This window comes from Marmota flaviventris, chromosome 2 (assembly GCF_047511675.1).
Source record: "Marmota flaviventris isolate mMarFla1 chromosome 2, mMarFla1.hap1, whole genome shotgun sequence".
NCBI classification, from domain to species: Eukaryota; Metazoa; Chordata; class Mammalia; order Rodentia; family Sciuridae; genus Marmota; species Marmota flaviventris.
The window spans coordinates 109413082-109433365 of NC_092499.1; the positions used below are offsets into that span (position 1 = coordinate 109413082).

Here is a 20284-nt window from a genome sequence, read left to right on the forward strand (position 1 = left end):
ATCGATGTAGAAGCCAGTATCAATCCCTCCCAACCTCCCTATTTAGAGAGGGTTCCATTAGAAGTAAAACTTGGTTTCTTATCTAAAGAATTCAGTTGACTCTACTAAAACTGCTACTTTTATAAGTCCAAAATGCTCAAACATCAGCAGTTTCTTATGGGCTAGTCTACTGTTTTTGTTTGTGGTTGATGGGTTAAGACCCTTTTTTTGTAGAAAGAGGTACACAAAAATAAATTTGCTTTGATTGTAGCTTTTGTTCATTTTCAAACAGACTTCCCTCAGGAAAGGAAAGAAATTCCTTTATTTATTTAACAAATAAAGAATCTTGGCTTTTCTTGTTTCCATGCCTTCCAGATTCAAATGGGACCCTAATATTATTCCTTTGATTTAACACAAAGTGCCTGGACAGGTTCTGCAGTACCCAAAGTATAAGCACAATGAGCAGAGAGAAATGTGTCTTTTTTTCTGCCTTTAGCACTAGAAGGTCTTGCTTCATGGTTTTGGGGGAAAAAAAATAAAAAGTAGATCTGTGCTCTATTTTGATCTAAACCTCTCAGACCACAGCAGGACAGTATGATTCTAGGAAGGTCAAAGAAATTTGAGTCTAGGAAGGTCAACTCTAAATCTTGGGTTTTGTACTTGTCTTTCTTTCCAGAGGTATGAAAGTCATTGAAAGTAGAGCCCAAAAGGATGAAGAAAAAATGGAAATTCAGGAGATCCAACTGAAAGAGGCCAAGCACATTGCTGAAGATGCCGACCGAAAATATGAAGAGGTCAGATCCTAGCGCCCAAAGCCTCATTGATTCCTAGCAGTGGTCTTCTGGGGTTCAGGGAGCATACATAGCCTTGATTCCTGAGGGAAGCAGTCTGCTTCCTTGGTAGAAATGGGTAGTTTTGAGAAGCAAATTTCTTTGACTCCAGAAAATGGTTCTTATTTTGATCCAGCTAGGGGATCCCAGCCTTTATCAGGAAGCTAGTCAATGGCACTGGGAAGAAGAATTAAAACTCCCTTCCCTAATGACCAGGATAAAAGGTCTTTGGCCAGGAAATGGGAAAGGTGAACCCTTGGGAAAGGATGCTCAGGCTGTCCTTATGCAAGTATTTCTTTCAGTGTGATCCACCTAGCAGTCCAGTTCAGGCAACTGAGTAGCATCTACTTAATAGATTCATGAAGGCCTCTCCTCCCAGGTCTTGGAAATCCTCTGTTAGCACAGGTTCTCAGGAGAATCAGCTCCTGGTCATATTACCATGACAGAGTCAACATGACTGTCAAAGTTTTAGTTTTTTCCTCATTGTATCACATCATGACTGCCTGAAACAGCACTGACCTTTCTCCAGATTATACTGTGCTTGCTAATTTTGAATTGCTTCAGAGGATCCCTTCTCTCAGGTTCTTTCTTCCACTGAATACAGATTTGACCTTGTTAGTCATCTCACCACCTCATCTCATGTTAATTTCTTTTGCCTTCTTAAATTGCCTCCACAAAAAGGAGGCTGTGGCACAGAACTCTGTATTGGTGGAATTCCTAGGTTTATTTTCATGGTTTCTTGGCAGTCCCTACTTTTTCAGTATTAAATGGGTTTCTTAATGAGAAGTATGGTGAGCAGTATGTCTGCATACTAATAGCAGTTTGTTATTTTTTGAGACTGGATTTTATATTTCTCTCTCATTCCACACTCTGGTCTGGCTGCTATGTAATTATGTAGTTTCACCTGGGTCAGACTTCAGATTGATATTGCAAAATTGTAGCTGTCCATTCTGGGTCTTGGTGAGCAAAGACTCTGGCCTCCTGTCTGTCAGCACTCCTGAGGGAAAGTTGCTTCTCTTCAGTCTCCCCAAATGGGGAGGATCCTATACGTAGACAGGAATCTGTAGGGGCTGATGCAGCCTGATTCCCACCCAAACAACCCTTATACAAAATACACAAGCCCCACAATGTGTGTGTGTACTGTGTTTGTCCTGCTGCAGGTAGCCCGTAAGCTGGTCATCATTGAAAGTGACCTGGAACGTGCAGAGGAGCGGGCTGAGCTCTCAGAAGGGTAAGTGGGCCCAGCAACAGGAGCGTGTGGGGTGCTGCAGAGCAGTGACTAAACAGCATGACCTTCTGGCAGCTGCACATTTACCTATTTCAGCTCCGGGCTCCTTTTGTGCTCATTTGTTGTGGATGAGCCACGAGTATGGAACACGGAGGACTCGTGTGGGGTGTCTATGTATGAATGCGTGTATCACTGCATGCCTTACCTGCACACTGATTTTGTGAATGGCCTTGTGCATTTCCTGTGTCCACTAACAGCCAAGTTCGACAGCTGGAAGAACAATTAAGAATAATGGATCAGACCTTGAAAGCATTAATGGCTGCAGAGGATAAGGTACTGATGGCTCATGTGTGGTTTTTAGGTTTAACTGAAACCCAGGCGTCTTTCAGCTTCCAATGCCTACTGGTTGGTTTGATGTAACGACTGCACCTTCACTACACCCTCTGCTATTTATATCTTGCTTTAAGTGCTTTCTCTTGGTCCTTTATGCTCCTTTGTTTTTCCCTTTATAAATGCTCTTAGAGGCAGCCAAATAAGAAGCCAAATTATCACACTTCAGTTGCTCAATTTTGTGATCCTGCCTTTCCACTGTTGCAAAGTTGGGAGGCAATGTCCATGGCAAAATTGAGCATTTTCATACCTGATAGTTTGGCTACTTTAAGGCAGTCCTTCATCTCTAGGACTTGGTTTTCATTTTTTCCCATTCCTCTCCTTTTTCTCTCTTCCTTCCTTTGGCTTGTCTCCCACCCTTTCTGCCTCTGATCGAAAACATTAGCAAATGTGCCGAGCTTGAAGAAGAATTGAAAACTGTGACCAACAACTTGAAGTCACTGGAGGCTCAGGCTGAGAAGGTAGGCCAGGAGCATGGTGTGGGGAAGGCATCTTTTAAGAGCTGCTCAAAAGAGGCCCTGCTGATGAAAGCACTGGCACAGTAGACCTTTTAATAAATGGCAAATTTTTTAGATGATTTCTAGTGGTTATTGGATACAGGGGATATTTTTATAATTTTTTTCATAGAGAATATTTTATGTTGAGTATGTGAGTCATCAATTTAATTTAAACAGAGTGCCAGGTGGATAAGTTATCTTCTTCTTATCCCATGTAAAACAATAGGCTAGAAAGCAGAGAATGTATTATAGTATGCCATTTGATATTGGAGGTTCTGTTACTGCCTCAGAGATCCTTAACATCTGTTGGTTGAGCTGGCGAGTTCTTTTTGTTAGAAGGGATGAAAACAGCTACAGCTTGACATCTGGAATGCTCTTTCTAATTACAGTACTCTCAGAAGGAAGACAAATATGAGGAAGAGATCAAGGTCCTTTCTGACAAGCTGAAGGAGGTAATAATAACATGAGAATTTTGGATGAAGTCAACCGGATTTTAATCACATTTATGTCCATGAAGCTGGTCAGGAATTTTTTGCTTTTAAAGTTACTGATTCAAGCCAGAGTTATTCAGAGGTAGTCTTGGAATTAACATACTATGCTAGTTCCCATTGCTCACAGTAGTGACTAAAACTGACAGATAGTTTTAAATCCATTTCATGGGTGAGATGCCTCATGTCCATTCTCTAGTTTTCCCTGTATTTGTGGCTACTAGAACTGTGAAACTTCTTAAACTTTGACTTAGATAAATTAAATCATTACAGGCTGAGACTCGAGCTGAGTTTGCGGAGAGGTCAGTAACTAAATTGGAGAAAAGCATTGATGACTTAGAAGGTAAGATCTTAAATATTGTTTTTCATTTAATCCTCATGGTTGAATACTGACCTGGCATACAATTGTCCAATCCAGGTGCATCTACCTGGATAAACTTCTTTGCTCCTGCACTTTTTTCTAACTTCCTCTGGGATTTTCATCTGTGGCTCTTAAACTCTTGGACCTGAGTCCTTAGTTCTTCAGGTGACTGGTTAGCCACCAGGCAGCACATGTCTCTTTTTGAAATGGCAAATGCCCCCCAGCATTTTACACTCCTCAGAAGGTAGTGGGTTTAATTTTCATCGTGAGATGCTTATAGATCAGAGAGACTCTGGTATATTTTATTTCTTTAGTGAGACCTCCTAATTGTCAGAATGATGTGCATTGGTTTTAGACACAACCCATCTTCTCCCAAGTATGAATTCAGTGGAAGGGCTTGGGTATTGTCAGTCATTCATTGGTACAATAATCTGTATCCTAAAAGGAAGATAGGAACCAATAGGGCATAATATTTTGAGATTATGCTTAAGCATTTCTCACCCAAGGCATGTAGGTTTTATTTGAGTGACACTGACTCTATCTCACAGAAATCCTAAATGTTGAACTCTGAGGCTTGTGAAGAAAAAAAATGTTTATTGTGGGCAGAAGGAGTTGGAGAAGGGACTGGAGGCTGGTACAGATAATAATAACCATAGTGGAGAAAAAGAATGACATATGGTCGCAAACAGTCTGCTGGTGTACAATTGAAAGTGTGGCTTTCTTTGCTTTTCAAGGCTCCTGGACTAAGGTACAAGCAGCTCTGGAGGGAAGACCACAGGAGTAGTTTAAATGACACTAAAAAATTAATATCCCATGGTCTAGTTTGGTCAGGAAGTCAGTGGTTTGAAGGTGGAGCTAGATAAGGATTATAGGCTTTAATCGCAAGTTGTTCTTCCAAAACACTGCCTTTGGATATTTTTTCCATTGTTTATAGCGACAGGTGGCTGACTACTCTGGTATAATTAAAATATAGCTCTATAAAAAGAAAGATGTTCCATTTCCCACCAGGAGAGACAGCCTTCTGTAGTTTTGTTTAGGATTTAGCATGGTTTACTGATGTGCCTACAGTATTTATGATTTTCATATCGAGTCTTTCTCATTTTAATTTCTAATGGGTTTTGTTCTCTTTGTTTTTGTTTCAATTTATTTAAAAACAAAACGCACGCCTCCTGCGTTGGCACCTGCTGCGGCACCAACCCCTTCATGCATTGCCCTTTCCTTGCTGCTGTGTTGGGATGGCGCCTGCGCCACCCTCGCTCACCCTCCATCTCTTGATCACTCTCCATGTCCTTGCACCTCTGCCTTCCACTTCCTGGTCCTAGACGAGCTGTATGCTCAGAAACTGAAGTACAAGGCCATCAGCGAGGAGCTGGACCACGCTCTCAACGATATGACTTCCATGTAAATGCTCATGCATCCGCCTGCTCGCACCTGTGCCCTCATGCTTATGTGATAGCCTCACCACCGCTCCCTTCCTGCTCCATGACCTCCATCTTTGCACTCTTCTGTTTGCTCTCTTGTATAACCATCGTACTAATAGAAAGGCCAAGAAGATTCATTTTGTGGAAACCATTCTCCTTTTAGAATCCTTTTCTTTGGTAAACACTGAATTAGATTGTCCCCATCAAGTGATGAACTGGAATATGAATGACCTTGAATACTATCCTTTCAAGAAATTAAACTAGATTTGAGTAAAACTAGGTAATTGTGCGGGGATTTTTCAAGAAATATCAAATTTAGTTTCCTGAGATTCCATGAAGTACAATATGATCATTTTCATAAAAGAAAAGTAAATTTAAGAAAACCCCAAAATATCAGATTATTGAGGATCTGAGGAAAAGGAAATGACCCAGTATAGCCTAAGGAGTGATTCTGAAAATGATCTTCTCTTCCTCACTTATAAAAGTTCTAGAGCAATGTGATTGCTCCAATATGTGACCACACCTTTAATTTCTATGTTTATGTGAAAAGGAATTAAAATGCCCACAGTAAACATTTGCTACAAGCTGTGACCTAAAAGGGGGGAGGTGGTAAATAAAACACAGCTTACACATTATGAATTTGGGGGTTAATGGCCCAGATTTTACTCTTGAGAGGCTATAAAAGTTGGAGTAGGTAGCTTGTTCTCAGGAGAACCATAAGCATACACAACTGATTTGCATATCACTAACCAAACTTAAACATTAAACTTATCTGCCTCTTTAAATTCTAACCTGGAATGTTTCACAGAGGGCTCTTCATTCTAATATCACACTATTTTCCAGTAAAGCTGGACAAGTTGCTCTCTAGGCCCACCTGTCATTTCTTTACCCATGCAGAAAAGCAGTAACTTTAGGAGTGTGGCATGTGCCTGCTGCCTTAGAGGTATAGAATCTCCACACTGGGGTGGGGTTGGGGGGCAGGGGCACATCCCCCCCCCCCCTTATAGAATGGCTGTCACCATGGAAACTAGAAAGAAAACCTCCTCCCTCATTTGCAAATGAGGGGATGAGGCAGATCATTTTTCTCTGGGGTGCTCTCTAGTGCTAAAATGTGATTCTATGGGACAAACTTTAAATGTTAAAAATGAAGAAAAGTCCTGACAATAGGATTTAAATTCTGTTCATGGGTCTTCCCCAAAAGTTGACCCGAGATAGCCCCTAGTCTAGACTAGGGCCAGTACAGACTCCCACAGGGTGCAGCTGGCAGTGGGTTTTGCAAGCATGTCTGCCTCTTGCCTGTGATTCAAGTGCTGCTCTCCTCTGTAAGTTTTGTCTTCCTTTTTTCCATTATGCCACTTTTTTTTTCTCTTTCTCCCACCTTTTTTCTTCATGCAGATAAATTTCTTTGCTTCACTTCTCCCAAGACTCCTTCATCAAGCTGGATATCCCACCTCTCAGCTCTGCACTTATCTGTTCTCCAGCTGACCTGGTTCTTTCTCTTAGCACCTGCCTTAGGGCCAGGCACATACTGTGCTTTCTATTGTATAGAAGCTCTTCGTTCCAGTGTAAAATAAACACTGTGTAAGCTATTGCTGTTTGCTATTCTTTTTACTTCTTATTTATTGACGTTTTGGTTTCAACACTGAATAAAACTACAATTCTGCTTCATTCATAATGAGGGTTGATTTTTGGCTGCTGCTTTTCTGTTTTTTGTTTTTTGTTTTTGTTTTCTTTATTCTGAACATTTTTGTGTTAATATCAAGAGTTTCTAAACCAGTTAGTTCCTTCTGGAACTTTTATATTAAAAAAAAAAAAAAATACACGTGCCTGCATCCCTCTGAGGGTTTTGCTTTCCAGAAGTTAGAGTGAGGGCCAGGCCTCTGAGTTTTAGGAACTGAAATAGTTCTGGCATGAAGTGTGGGTTGAGAATCTCTGCACAGGGGACAGTGTTTGTTGGGAGTCAGAAGATCTGGCTTGAGCAGTGTCTTCCTCTGCCAGAGGTCTAGATTGGGCCATGGCAAGATACAGAGGACATGGCTCACTAATGAAAGGCTTATGATGAATGGCTACACAGCTGTCCCACTGAGCTAGGAATTTCCATAGTGGGAAAGTGGAAAGGAACTTGGATTCAAACAATGTAAATTGTGATTATTGTTGATTATCCTTTTATAACACAAAGACAAGTTCAAGGTTTTCTTAGTTTATTCCTTACTGAATCCTTCATTTTGATCATGAAATGACATGATAGGTTTTCTAAATATGGCAGCTGTGGTTGAGTCAAGGTTTATTTTTGTGTTCTTAAGCATATCATGTATTTCTTAGGGGATGTACTATATAATCTTCCTGTTTAGTAGCTGAGCTTTTTCTTCATTTATGAACATTTTTAAATTGTAGCCATTAGTTGATTATTATTATTCTTTTTAATCCCAAAAAAAGTAGTTGGTGGGAATTATTGAGAACACAGTTGTATTTTATTTGGGCTTCACTATTTTAATTCACAAACAGCAGTTAAGTGAATTTTTTTTTTAATTACAAAATTAGAACTTTAAACAGATGGGAGACTTTGGCTCCTAAATGTTCAACATTTCTCCTTCCTTAACAGTCTGGCTCTATTTCTTCTGTGTTTTAAACATGGGTCATCTTCATCTATTTTTTGTATACTGTTTGGTAGCATTCAAGGACTCATATACCACTGTACTTAAAAATTTTTGGAAAACTCTGAAAATGGTGTCAGTCCCTTTACAAAGTCTTCAGAGCAAAGAGAGAGTACTTTTTTTTTAAGACTCCGAATTAAAGTATTTTAGTAATGGTACAGTAGACATTTTTAAATTTAGAATCTGGACAACGTCTTTCCCTTGGGAATACAAATGCCTCTGAATTTTTTTTTCTTTTGCTAAGGCTTCTTAGACCTGTTTTTGCCATGATTCCTGCCTTGTTCTTTTTTTAAATTCAGAATAATGAAAGTGACCCATCTCTGAGTAATCCTGCTATAGACAAAATGACAAGTCTGAAAGTTCTGCTGAGCAGATGTTCACTAAAGCCTGGAGGCACAACTCTTTATTGAAAAACCTACCAGAGATTTCACCCACATTTTTCAAGTATTGTCTACAAAAGAAATAGGAAGGCAATGGATCAAGAGAGCAGATCTTGTAGCCTAAGAAGGTGAGCAGAAGAAAGTTAAACCACAAGTTGAGTTAATCAAGAAATTGTTGAGGCCAGGCTTCTAGTTCAGAGGGTTAGGCCAAAGCTGCAGCTGCTGCAAGAGCCTCTATTGGACCAAAACAAAAGCATTACTGAGTCTGGGCATTGAAGTCCTCAGACATCTGGGAGTCCAATAGACAGGAGGGAAAGTACTTCCAAATGCATATGCCCTCAGGTCAGATAGGCACAAGAGCTCCATGATAGATAAGTGGAGCAAGCCCAAAAGAGGCTGAAACAGGGACCACTGTCATTGAAACTGAATTTACATTGGCTCTCCGGAATCTTCGGGGGTTTCTCTAAAGTTCTTCATTCCTGCTGGATCAAACATTTGGTTGGGCTCAGCAGCCTGTCTGCCTGTGGCATCAGTTTCCCATAAAGATAGTGTGAACATAGTAATGGGGTTACACTTTGCAACCCCCCACTGGGTGTGGTGGCCCATCTCTGTAATCCCAGTGACTTGGGAGACTGAGGCAGAATTGCAAGTTTGAGGCTAACCTTGGCAACTTGGTGAGATTCTGTCTCAAAATATAAATAATGTCTGGGGATATAGTTCAGTGGTAGAGTGCCTCTGGGTTCAATCCCCAATACTGAGGGGGGTGCGGGGGATTGTACATTTTCGTAACTCGGAAGCACATGCTACATGCAGGACACTGGAAGGTAGTAGGGGTATGGAAAAAGATGAGCTGAAAGTGTTCTTTGCCCTCCATGAGCTAGCCATCTTGTGCAGAGATAGATGAGTGAGGTGAGTCCAATAGACTTTTTGTGTTTTGAGTCAGCAAGGAACAGTAAATGATTGTAACTGGGAGCTACCTGGAGGAGGTGACAATTAACTGTAAATATTCGGAAAATTTGAATTGGCAAAGAGAAAAAAAGCAACAGATGTTGGGCATAGCATCTCACAGTGAGCTAGTAAACAATGAGCATAACATCTTACCCATCTCCTGCTGTTTAGGAAAGAAAGTTAACAGGAAATCTGCTCAATTTCCCCATAGGCCCGGGGGCTATAGTCAGCACGTTTTCCCCAAGGAGTAAAACTATTAGCTTACAAGATGATTAAGTAGAATTTTTAGGTCCAGGTGATCGCCATCACTCTAATCATGTTTCTCAGTTTTAGACTGGTGGATACCAGTCTCTTGGTTGTCTTTGGGTATCCCTTATATCACCAGGTAACGGATTGTTATGCCACCTGAGCAGATTGCATCTCAGTATATAGAAATGGTATCACACAGGTCTCTGTGGCGATGTTTGAGGTTTTGTTCATTTTATACACGTACATTAGCACCAAACATAAATGCCATCCTCTTAAACATAACTCCTAAATCAATGTTGATTAGAGATAAATGCTTGTTATTTTGCTACTTGAATAGAGGAACACATTACCAAAGAGTTGAGAATGTGTACTCTGTATCCTGGTGATTGACCGAAAAACAGGAGCTCAGTTGTGCATTTCAAAAAGTTTCAATGCAGCAGAAGTAGTGGCACCTGCTTGCTATTACCTGAGGGAAAAGCCTGCACTGTGAGCAGAGAGGAAGGGGTCCTGGAAGAGTGGGCAGAAATGGGTAGGTCACAGTTCCGCCTAGGATCTCTGCTGAGCCCTAGCAAGGGGTGGATGACATGTGGACTTGCCTCCAGCCTGGTTTCAGTTCCCAAATCTGTTGCCAGAAGCTGCACATGGATCAGTTCATAAGATGATTTTAGTAAGGTACAAGGGGAATATAACTCTTTTCTCCTCATTTCCTGTGCCTCCCTTTCCCTTCTCCCCACAAGAGAGAAATTCTGACCCTTCTGCCAGGCCTTTTACCAACCTGGACAGATGACAATGGGGTGAGGGTAGACTGCTCAGCAAGTGACCAGTTGCTGTCCTGCCTGAGGTATCTCTGTGTTCTCTATTAACTGTCTCTCACTAAGTCTGCCTAACCTCTCTTCTGCCTCTTCTTTTCTGCTAATCTACTTGCTGACCTGTACAGACCAGCTCTACCAGCAACTTGAGCAAAACCGCCGCCTAACTAATGAACTAAAGCTGGCCCTGAATGAGGATTAAAAAGTGTGAAAAAATCTTGGGCTGAATTCTAGGAATGGAGCCCATGTGCAGGAAATCTAAGACTGTCCAACCCTCAGCTAATAGGGTGGAAAACGGTACTTTCTTCTGCAGAAATGCAAATGAAAGGAATCGGCTGAAAGGCGCTGGCTTGGCCTGTCTTTTCCTCTATATATCAGGAATAATTGAGTTCTCTTTAATCCCAAAACAATTTTTTATGGTAAAATAAAATACATATATTATATATGTGGATAAATATTTATAACAATCAAGTCGGCACTCTTTTTGCAACAGCAGGTCCTCCTCTTTCAATAATGAGGACCAAAAAATTTTTGTTTTCTATTTCACAGAGACAACTGTGAGTCCTACTTTAAGTATATATATAATTACATGTTTGTATTCCTAACTTATTCATATATGGTATAGTGTTTGAAATATAATTAAATGTACCTATGCTTGGGCAAAATAGCTTTTGAAAACAGGAGCTTATATCAGAAGTCCCTGGTTGTCTGAAAGGTATGCTTTATTCAGTTTAATAGTGTTGTTGGAATCTGATGAGAATGTCTTGCTACTACTAAATAGAATACTATAAAATATTAAGAGAATGTCCTAATGAAGTGTGCATGAAACATGTTGATAACTTTATGAGCAACAGAAATAAATCATTTTAAAAGTTGTCCAAAACCTATTATGTCATCTTTGTTTTCTGTGAGGCCGTGTTACAACACGTCTCTCAGACCTTTAACTGCCTGTAACTCAGAAGCATCTGCTGATATTAACTTCTCCAGTTTGTATAATAATGCTGCAAGCTGTATTTGGTTTTTGCCTCTCTGTGTTCCCACAGCATACAATCGGTGAACCTTCACCAAACCCACCCTGCATTTTATTCTCAGGGTGGATTGTTGGTGCTGGTATCTCTGACCACACTAAGACTCTGCTGTGCCTGTGGTTCCTTTGGGTTAAAGATGTCTTCCCCATCTTAGGTTCTTGTCTAGAAATGAGTAATGTCTTAAAAGCATGCCTAGTTCTAATCATCTCATTCTGTGTTTGTGATTGATGTTTGCCTGCCTGAATGTACAAAGCACCACTGTGTCCAAAGTGCAGCTATTCATGACTTAATTTTCTAATCCCACCACAGAGAAAGTGGCTCATGCCAAAGAAGAAAACCTTAGTATGCATCAGATGCTGGATCAGACTTTACTGGAGTTAAACAACATGTGAAAACCTCCTTAGCTGCGGCCACATTCTTTTATTTTATTTTTTGTTGTTTTGTTTCTAAACACCTGCTTACCATGATACCCCTTAAATGCATTTTTATTTACTTTTACCACCATCACAGAAACATCCACAAAACACCAGCTAGGGCAGGAGGTAGGGAGAAAACACCAAAAAAGGCAAGCCCATGTTAGGGCAATAATGGTTTAAATGTGCCATTTCCCAGGTTGACATTGCCACACTTTACGTAGAGTTTAGCCACACAGTTTGCTTAGTCAGTGGAACACTCCTCACTGAAGCAGAAAGATTTCCACTCAAAGTGCCAATGATAGGGGCAACAGGAAGATTGATGTCAGAGACAATCAGTTGTGGATTGGTGCTACTTTAAACAAAATGTCCTCTGTGGTCTTTTGTTCAATATTGTACAATTTAGAATTTTGAACAACACTATTTTGTCTTGAGTTTTACTGCAAGATAAGACTATGATCCAGTATGCCTGTGTTCACTGAAGCCAAGGGTTTGAAAGCCACACTGCTCTTCTAAGGCTTCCATTCCTTTCTGATTGGCACACTTGCAGCCCATTACAACTACTGTAGAATAGCATTCAGTGTGGATTTCCACTCTTTCCCATTGTCCATGTTAAAGTGAAAGGTTTAGGCACTACATACAATTGGTAAAGAAAATACATTTTCTTGAGAGTTATAACTATATGTAAACATTGTATAATGATATGAAATAAAATGCACATTGTAGGACATTTTCTAAATTTGGTGGTCCTGTCATTTGTATGTTCTTACTTTGTGAAGTTTAGACTTCATGATTGACCTTCAAGATTTCTTAAAATGATAAGCCAGAGGGAAGTGGGGTCTCATGTGTTATACTCTCAGAAGCAGTAAAGGCAGCATGATTTTGGTCTCTTAAAAGTTATAGCAAGCAGGCAGGGCTCTTTCCAGAAGTTGTTTTTCCATATTACTGGTATGTATCTGCATGGACATAGAGATCTTTTGCAGTGCTTTTACTGCTTTGGGAATTTCTTGCTCAAATATCAGCTAAGTCTTTAGCCCTAATATGTACACATCAACTAGTGGTGGGTTAATATACCAAACCTGCTATTGGCCCACACCCCTGTGATTCTACTTAATAGTTCTGCTTTCATGAGTCTTTATGATTTTCTGCTTTCTAGATTGAATGGGTTGCAAATTCCATTGCATCTTCCTTTCTTAGACTTGGAAACTGAAAATATCATTGGTTGTTTCCATAGCTTTTGTAGACACTAAGCCAATACACCCAGGTGATAAACAATAATACTTGGCTTAAGTTGTGCTATAGGAGAAAAAAAGAATGTTCTCACCAAAAGCAAACAGTCAAATGGAAATAAATGAAAACTCACTTGCATGTAAGTATAATATTTTCATTCAAAAGTACAAATATCTCTTTAGCGTCCTTCGTGATCTTTAATCAAGTAGCTCCTCTCTGCAGAAAGACATAGACTATAAAGCGAAAAAAAAAAGGCCTGGAGGTCTGGAGGTCTGGCTTCTAAGTCCCACTTCCAAAAAGCTATCTTCTGGTCCACAGTTTCACTCTGCCAGTCCTTAGCTACAAAAAAAAAAAAAAAAAAGCTTCTACTTTACTATAGTCATGGAAACCTCTCTTAAACCTGGCACTCTTTCACTTTGGGAGCCAGCTCAGACTTCAGATCAGGATTTACTGTTACTAGCTGTCTACCTGTCAGGGACCTCAATCTAAAGTGCTCTCTGTGTAAAATGGAGGTGACATTAACACTTAGCACACAGGTTTCTTTTGTAATGTGTAACCTAAGGAATGGTGGAGCACAGGTCTTGGCACTTAGGCAGGTTCATACTACTACTGCCCTCTACTTGCTATGTGTGCTCTAAAGACCACCTCAGGGACTTATACTACCTTTACCCTAAATGAAGGTGATAGTTAATATTCTCAGATAGCATTTATATATGCAAGAGCATATATAAATATTTAAATTATTTCATTTCATATATATTTAAATTATTTCATTTAAACTTCACATCAGTCCTTATTTTACTAACAGGGGCTCCAGGAGGCCAAGTCAACTTTCTCAGTTCCATAGCTCACAGGTTGTGAGCTACTTGGTCTTTCAGACTCTAAAGTTCTATTTGGTTTGTACCACTTGTTGGAAACATTCAGTAGAAGAAAAGCAATGACTAGATACAGGTGAAGACAGTTGAAGCAGAATAGTTAGGAGAGGAGGCTCGGAAGATGTAGATAGTCTATTGTTTAGCAGCTGTTGTGACCACAACTGGTTTAACATCAAACTTCCTCTATGGGTTTTATGTATCAGATGAGATCAATTAATTATGCATCATACCAATTCCAAGAATGATTACCTAATCTGCAAAATTAAACTTTAAAAACAGCCCTGTTTTTATATGGCACACGCCTTCACTGACTCAGTGTGATAACTTCTGAGCAGGCTGCCCTGTGCAGTCAGGTTCAGGAGATTAGGAGTCCATCATGGAAGGACCAAGGCTAACGTTGCTGATAGGGCCACCAGGTATAGAGACCCGTGAAGTATATAGAGAGATTTCAAGGTTCAACTCTGAATCTGAATTGCTGAAACTTACCAGGCCTAATTCCAGAATGAGTGGCTGTAGCAGTTGCCCTGTTCAGCGCAAAACAATAGAACCCACAGAGAAAAGGGTATAGGGGAGGATATAAACATCTTCAAAAAACATAAATTCCTTATGAGACTTCTATAATCCATTAGTAAGAGGAAATTAAAGCATTGGTGAATACATTCTGAACTTTTTTGCAATTAGCAGTGAAGAGAACAGTTCCCCTACTTTTCCTAGAGATTCATTAACAGAAACAAAATTCACCTTTTGTGTATGCTGGTATTTATACTCCATAATTTAACATTTTGGGCCTGAATTTTTTTTTCTTCTCCAGGAAAAAAAAATCATTTTTTCTTAAACAAATATTTGAGTGTATCTTAACCATTTTCTCAACTTGTCAACAATATTTATAGATGTAATTTTAAAAAGTCTACAATCAGATGTGTATACAGGAAAAGAATATTCTGAATCCTCACTTCAAAACAAAAACCATTAGTTTTTGTCATCATTTCCCAAATTAGCAGGTGTTTAGAAAGAAATCAGAAATGTCAGGCAGTATGAGAAATGTTCCCTCCACTATATATACTTTTTGACATTGAGGGTTTTCAGAGCTACATTCCTCCAACAGATGTCATAAATTTTGTGTGTCACACAATGAATGAAGCTATGTTGAGAGTTCACTAATAAGAATGTAACTTTGCCAAATTTATGACAAATGGGCATCAACCCAGAGGATAAGGCTGGTTCTGGCTGCCTGTGAGAATTTTATTTCCATCTGTTTCCAAGGCCATGGAGAACAAAGAGTTGAGTCAGGGCCTTATCAGAGCCTGCCAATGCTGATGCCCTGAATGAAATGCTGATTCAGCAAAACATTGCCCCTTCTGACCACAAAGGCCAGAGGAAAAGGAGGCCTGGAGAGATTAAGTGGCTTGCTCCAAGACATTCAGCTGGTTGAGTTCAGCTCAGCAGCAGGGCTAGCTGAGAACTAGATGTGGCAATGTGTTCCTCAGCCCTGGGCTTTCTTCCCTTCTGCATTGTGCCCTTAGCCAAGCTGAAACTACTTTTTTCTTTTGAAATGAAAATCCCCAGTACCATTGACCTGGAGGCTATTCATTGTATGGCCAGGATGCCCCATACATGAAAGATATAATGTTTGTTGATTGGAAAAATGACCCAGAAACAAGCGCCAGTAATAGCTTCAAAGTTGTTCATTTGTGCACAGGAGGTGAACGTCATAGGTTCATATTTCACTTTTAATCAAAACGCCTACCCTTGAGAATAGGTTTCTGTGACACCATTCTCAAACTATATTTGGATTTGCTGCTGATTGCAAGTAGTCAGAACACAGGATACTGCGCCAAGGTCTGGCTTTGATGTAAAGGAAGGCAGTGCAGCCTTAATTCTTTCTGGAGGAGTCATCAGGGGACCACTGTGGAATCCATGCCCCTGTTCAGAGGAAAGCTGATGGCACAAAAGGTAAGGTGTCTTTTGTATGTGTGACAGAGGAGCAGCTCTCCCTCCATTTTCCCAGGGGCCTGCTGGGCATGGGTGGGCCAGAGGAATGAAAAGCCACCTCCTCTTAGTGGATGCTGCATGGGGAAGGGTACAGAGACACCAGCATACTGCATGATGGTGAGTCTCAATCTATTTCCAACTCTAAGGATTTGGAATACTGCCTTTCCAGTGGAACTCTCTTTTACACTCAAAAATTGAAAATCCACTCCCAGGTGCCTGGGGATGATAATGCCCTTCAGTGTTCCAGTGAGCTGAGTTTCAGTGGGTTTACTAGATCCTGCACCAGAACCCACACTCCATACCCGTCTCAAGTTCAGTTCCTCCGTGAAAACCATGGTTTGCATAAAACAATTGTCAAGGAACTACTTAAAAGATCATGCTTTGGTCAAGAGCATAATGTGAACGTCTTCACTATCTATCCCCCAAAAGGACTGAGTATTGCTAAAAGCTCAGTGATCCACACAAAAATTGGAACAATGCAATGGGATTGGTGGGGGAGAGGCAGGGCAGGGGGCGGGGTTAGGGAGGTGCTGGCATATCTGCCTCTTAGGAGACCAGGCAGTTCGAAAATGAGAACTGCTAGCTTGTTCTGCTTGAAGGCTCACTGCCATGTTTTGTTTTCCTGCTGTAGTCCACCAACACTCCTTTCCAGAACAACTCAGGACTGTCCAGCCCCTTCTCAACAAATTAGGGCCAGGTACGATGGCACACACCTGCAATCCCAGTGGCTCAGGAGGTTGAGGCAGGAGGATTGTGAATTCAAAGCCAGCCTCAGCAACTTGGTGAGGCCCTAAGCAACTCAGTGAGACCCTGTCTCTAAAGTATTTAAAAGAGCTGGAGATGTGGTTCAGTGGTTAAGCACCCTTAGGTTTAAACCTCAGTGCCTCCCCTGCCCCCCAAATTAAGAAGAAACAAAGGCAGAGTAATTTGTCTAGTAATAAGAATATAATAAAGTAAAAAAAAAATGAGTCCCAATGAATTTTTTCTGGTGTCAAATCTTGGCAAAGTTGCTTACCTCTCTTGAGTTGCTAACCCCCTTCTTAAAAACTATCTGGAACATCTTCATTCCCCTACCATTTCCTGAAATTTTTTATTACTCTAACCTCTTATTCTACTCACTATCAGATGCAAAAGAGCTTCCATGTTGTCATTTATTAATTAGGGAATATATGGAAAGTAAGCTTTATAATTTGGTCTAAAAGACTAAGAATTAAATTCCATTTCTATTTTTAAAAGACATTATTTGAGGAACTGTACATTGGGAGTTGCAGGATGATACAGAAAAGGTATAAAATCCAGAGGAAGCAACTAAATATATGCACACACACTTAAAAAAATGATGACATGGCAAATTGAAAGTAGATGATACAGGAGTACAAGGGAAACGGACATACTCCCTTCTGGGAAGGTTTTTATACCCCTAAAACAAGACCCCTGGGGCATGCTGTATGATTTCCTCAAAGGCACTCCAGTCCCAGGCAAATCATGACTCACCCTGGCCTCTAAAATCTTAGAAATGAGCTCTACTGGCTTAGAAAGGCTTTGGTTTTTACTAGTTACTTTGTCCACTAGGTTTTTGTTCATTGTTGTAGCTTTCTTCTCCCATAGCCTCATTTTAACACTCCCTCTTGCCTATTTCCCATTATTTGGTCTTACCTATCAAACCTTTTCTTTTGTCCTAAGGCAACTTTTAATCTTTAGGGGAAAGAATAGAATATAAACAAACAGTTGCATAAACTGTCCGAGACCATAAAATCAGCTTTCTACACCACTAGTTAGCCTTGGGTCTCTGGAAAAACCAAAAACAGAATGTTCACTAACATCCTCTTCCATGGGATATGTCCTGGCTCTATTTCTTGGAATAATGAAGATCTGATCCTCTTGGGTTGCCTGACTTTAGAAGCCTCAGCCAAGTTCAGAGCCTCCCTAACAGGTTAGGAGTGCTGGGTGTCTCCAGATAACCCATTTCCCAGTCTTTCAAGAGAGATGAAAAGTAGGGCAGTGTGCTGGGTTTCACTGCTGCCTTAGCAGGAACTGCTGGGCTGGGGTGGGAGCTCACCATTTGCTTTTCTAATTTTGATTATTCCTATCCAAAAAAGAAAAGAAAAGAAAATTTTACTGATAAACATGGATAATTAAATTTGATTGGAAAAGATGCCAACCTAAAGAATTAATCCCAATTTGTATAACAGGAATAGATGTGTGTTGCTTATTTAAAGGAATATGTAAATTTCATGCAATACTTTGCAAGTTCAAATGAAAAGCTATTTGGTTACAGAGTTGCAAGGTAAATAAGCAAAATGTGAGCCTAAAGTAAAAGCTACCATATACTATACCATATGTATACATTTTGAGTTTTTTATTTGCTATAAATCATACAATAGAGAAAATCTACAAAGCAAAAAAGATTACCTGTAATCTTAACACTTTTAAAAAGAAGGATTTTCTGTTTTCCATGTAGTTTGCTAGTGTGTGTATGTCTTTTTATTCAAATTTTTGTATTCAAAAATATTTGCATAAGTACTTTCCTATATTGCTAAGCTAGTCTTCATGATATCATTATATGATATTCATCTAGCTAATGTGCCATAATTTGTTCTCTCATATTTGATCGTTTGGGTCGTTTCTAATTTTTCATAACTAGGGCTGATTAGAGATTCTTTGTAATGCGGATATTTTATGATTTGTGGGAAATAAACATGCACTTTGAAAAAAAAACTTTCTTTTAAGTTGCAGACATAATGTAAAATATAGAATTAAGCTGCTTCTCAACTGTGTGTGATTTCTGCTTCAACCTGGACTAGACAGCCTTTTCTTGAGCCGCGCCCCGGCCCCCCCAACTTTGGGTTCTTAAGAAAGAAACAAAACACTGTTCTCAAACTGGTTGGGGTAGAGAAATCTAGCTCCACAGGTTATTCTCTGTTTCTCTCTTCATCTCTGTGAAATACAAATATGAAAAATGGAACTTTAAGCCACGTGTTCACCACAGCTACCTATTCTTCTTGCCTGTAACCTTGTCTAGACCCATAACTGATATGAGTAAATAATGGGTATGTGCTATGTGGACTCAGAAGCACTGCCCAGGTACTCAGTTTGGGGAGAACCCTCAAGTGCTAGGTAATAAACATTGATAGTGGGAGGAAGCAGTCATAAAGGAAGCCAGTACCTAGGCTGAGGAGGCAGCCTAGGTACTGGGTAAAATCCAGGCTTTGAAAAAGACCAGAATTTGAAAGCCACCTCTACTGTATACTGGTTTTGTGACTTTAAGTAAGCTACTTAATTTCTCTGTGATTGATTCCCCATCTGGCAAATGGAAAGATAATAGTATCTGCATCATAAAATTTGGGACACGGTTAAATATGTTATTGCATATGAAGTTTTTAGTATAATCCCCGACACAGCAAACTCAACAAGGAACAACTCCCATTGGTGTGTTGTTATTGAAACACACCTGAATCTTACATCCCTACAATCATCCTGTATAGTCCCTCCCCGGGCTTCAAAGGAAAGGCTGCCCTTTGCCTCTTCCCTACTCACTGTGAGGCTGCGATATTTTGCTCTCATCTTCAGGACCACCATTGACATTCATTTCCTCAGGAAAATCATGATGGGTCAGGGCAGTGGCCAGATAGCTTCATAGATCTTTCCCCTGAAATCACAAGGAAGCAAGGCTTCTAAAATCCAGCACAGGTAAACAGCATTAAGAGCCCCCCTCCAGGAAAGAGAGGAGGAGCCTGAATAGACCCTGAATGAGCAACCATCAGCATCTGTCCAGGGAGTTATCTCCCCTTGTGGCATCCAGAACAGAGTGCCCAGGTCCAGTGTCTCCTCCAGGTGATAGGGGTTTGCTTTCCAGGTTAGGTTTCCTGGGGACTTCTCAATGACACTATGAAAACCCAGCTCACCTGCTTGTTGATTCTACTCTCTGACTCTAAAGCACTTGAAAGCTGACATCAGATAGCAACATCCTGGTCCTCCTCTGGTGAAATCCTCAGCATATAAGATGCTGCTTCATGGTCCCCTATCTTGGACTTACAGCTCCTACCTCCATATCTTTAGCCTTTAAACAGGAGGGTTAGCAGGAGGAGGCAAGCTGTTCTCACTGGATCAGATTGTGGCATTCTGGAGGAGGCAGGAGCTTGAAGTCCTTAGTTGGCTATGACTTTTGCCTAGAGAGTAGTTCTGGTATGGGGCAGGACATAGGGACCCAGCCAGCACCAGGAATAAAGCCAAGCATCTGCTCTGTGCTTTTAGGTTTGGCTGGCCAAGGTATTTGACACCAGGGGACATCTTTCCTTTCACACTCTATTGTCATAGGGCTTCAATTACATTCTTGACTGGGAGCCCAGGAATGGGGATAATGGACACTCCAGAAATCCTTAGAGCAGTGACTACATAAGTTTGTACCCTATCTGCCACCCTAACAATGGTGCACATCCCTGGTCTTCTAGATGGAGGGGTCACTGCAACCTCCAGATAGCAGAAGGAGCCAGTTGCCACCTCAGATTTGAC

General features: G+C 40.5%; 1 protein-coding gene and 1 long non-coding RNA gene across 29 annotated transcripts in view; one reads left to right on the top strand and one right to left on the bottom strand.

Annotated features, from left to right (window-relative positions):
* Tpm1 (tropomyosin 1) overlaps positions 1-12405 on the top strand; it is a 26889-nt gene extending 14484 nt beyond the window's left edge. For 4 of the 28 annotated variants that reach the window (XM_027924504.2, XM_027924554.2, XM_027924545.2 and 1 more), the window contains 6 exons: positions 656-773; positions 1970-2040; positions 2813-2888; positions 3314-3376; positions 3686-3755; positions 11572-12405. In XM_027924504.2, coding sequence (XP_027780305.1) covers positions 656-773; positions 1970-2040; positions 2813-2888; positions 3314-3376; positions 3686-3755; positions 11572-11654 — 481 coding nt within the window. In that variant the 3' untranslated portion in view covers positions 11655-12405. Of the gene's footprint in view, positions 1-655; positions 774-1969; positions 2041-2294; positions 2371-2812; positions 2889-3313; positions 3377-3685; positions 3756-5095; positions 6784-10362 lie in introns of those variants that run through there. The other 24 variants (XM_027924583.2, XM_071608354.1, XM_027924619.2 and 21 more) reach the window with 10 other exon arrangements.
* The window catches only part of LOC114083387 (uncharacterized), a 21705-nt gene extending 1903 nt beyond the window's left edge, over positions 1-19802 (bottom strand). The window contains exons 1-3 of the long non-coding RNA XR_011706676.1: positions 19678-19802; positions 19310-19421; positions 2243-2307 (exon numbers count right to left, since the gene is read on the bottom strand). This is a non-coding gene — a long non-coding RNA (uncharacterized lncRNA). The remainder of the gene's footprint in view (positions 1-2242; positions 2308-19309; positions 19422-19677) is intronic.
* Positions 19803-20284: the final 482 nt, after the last annotated feature.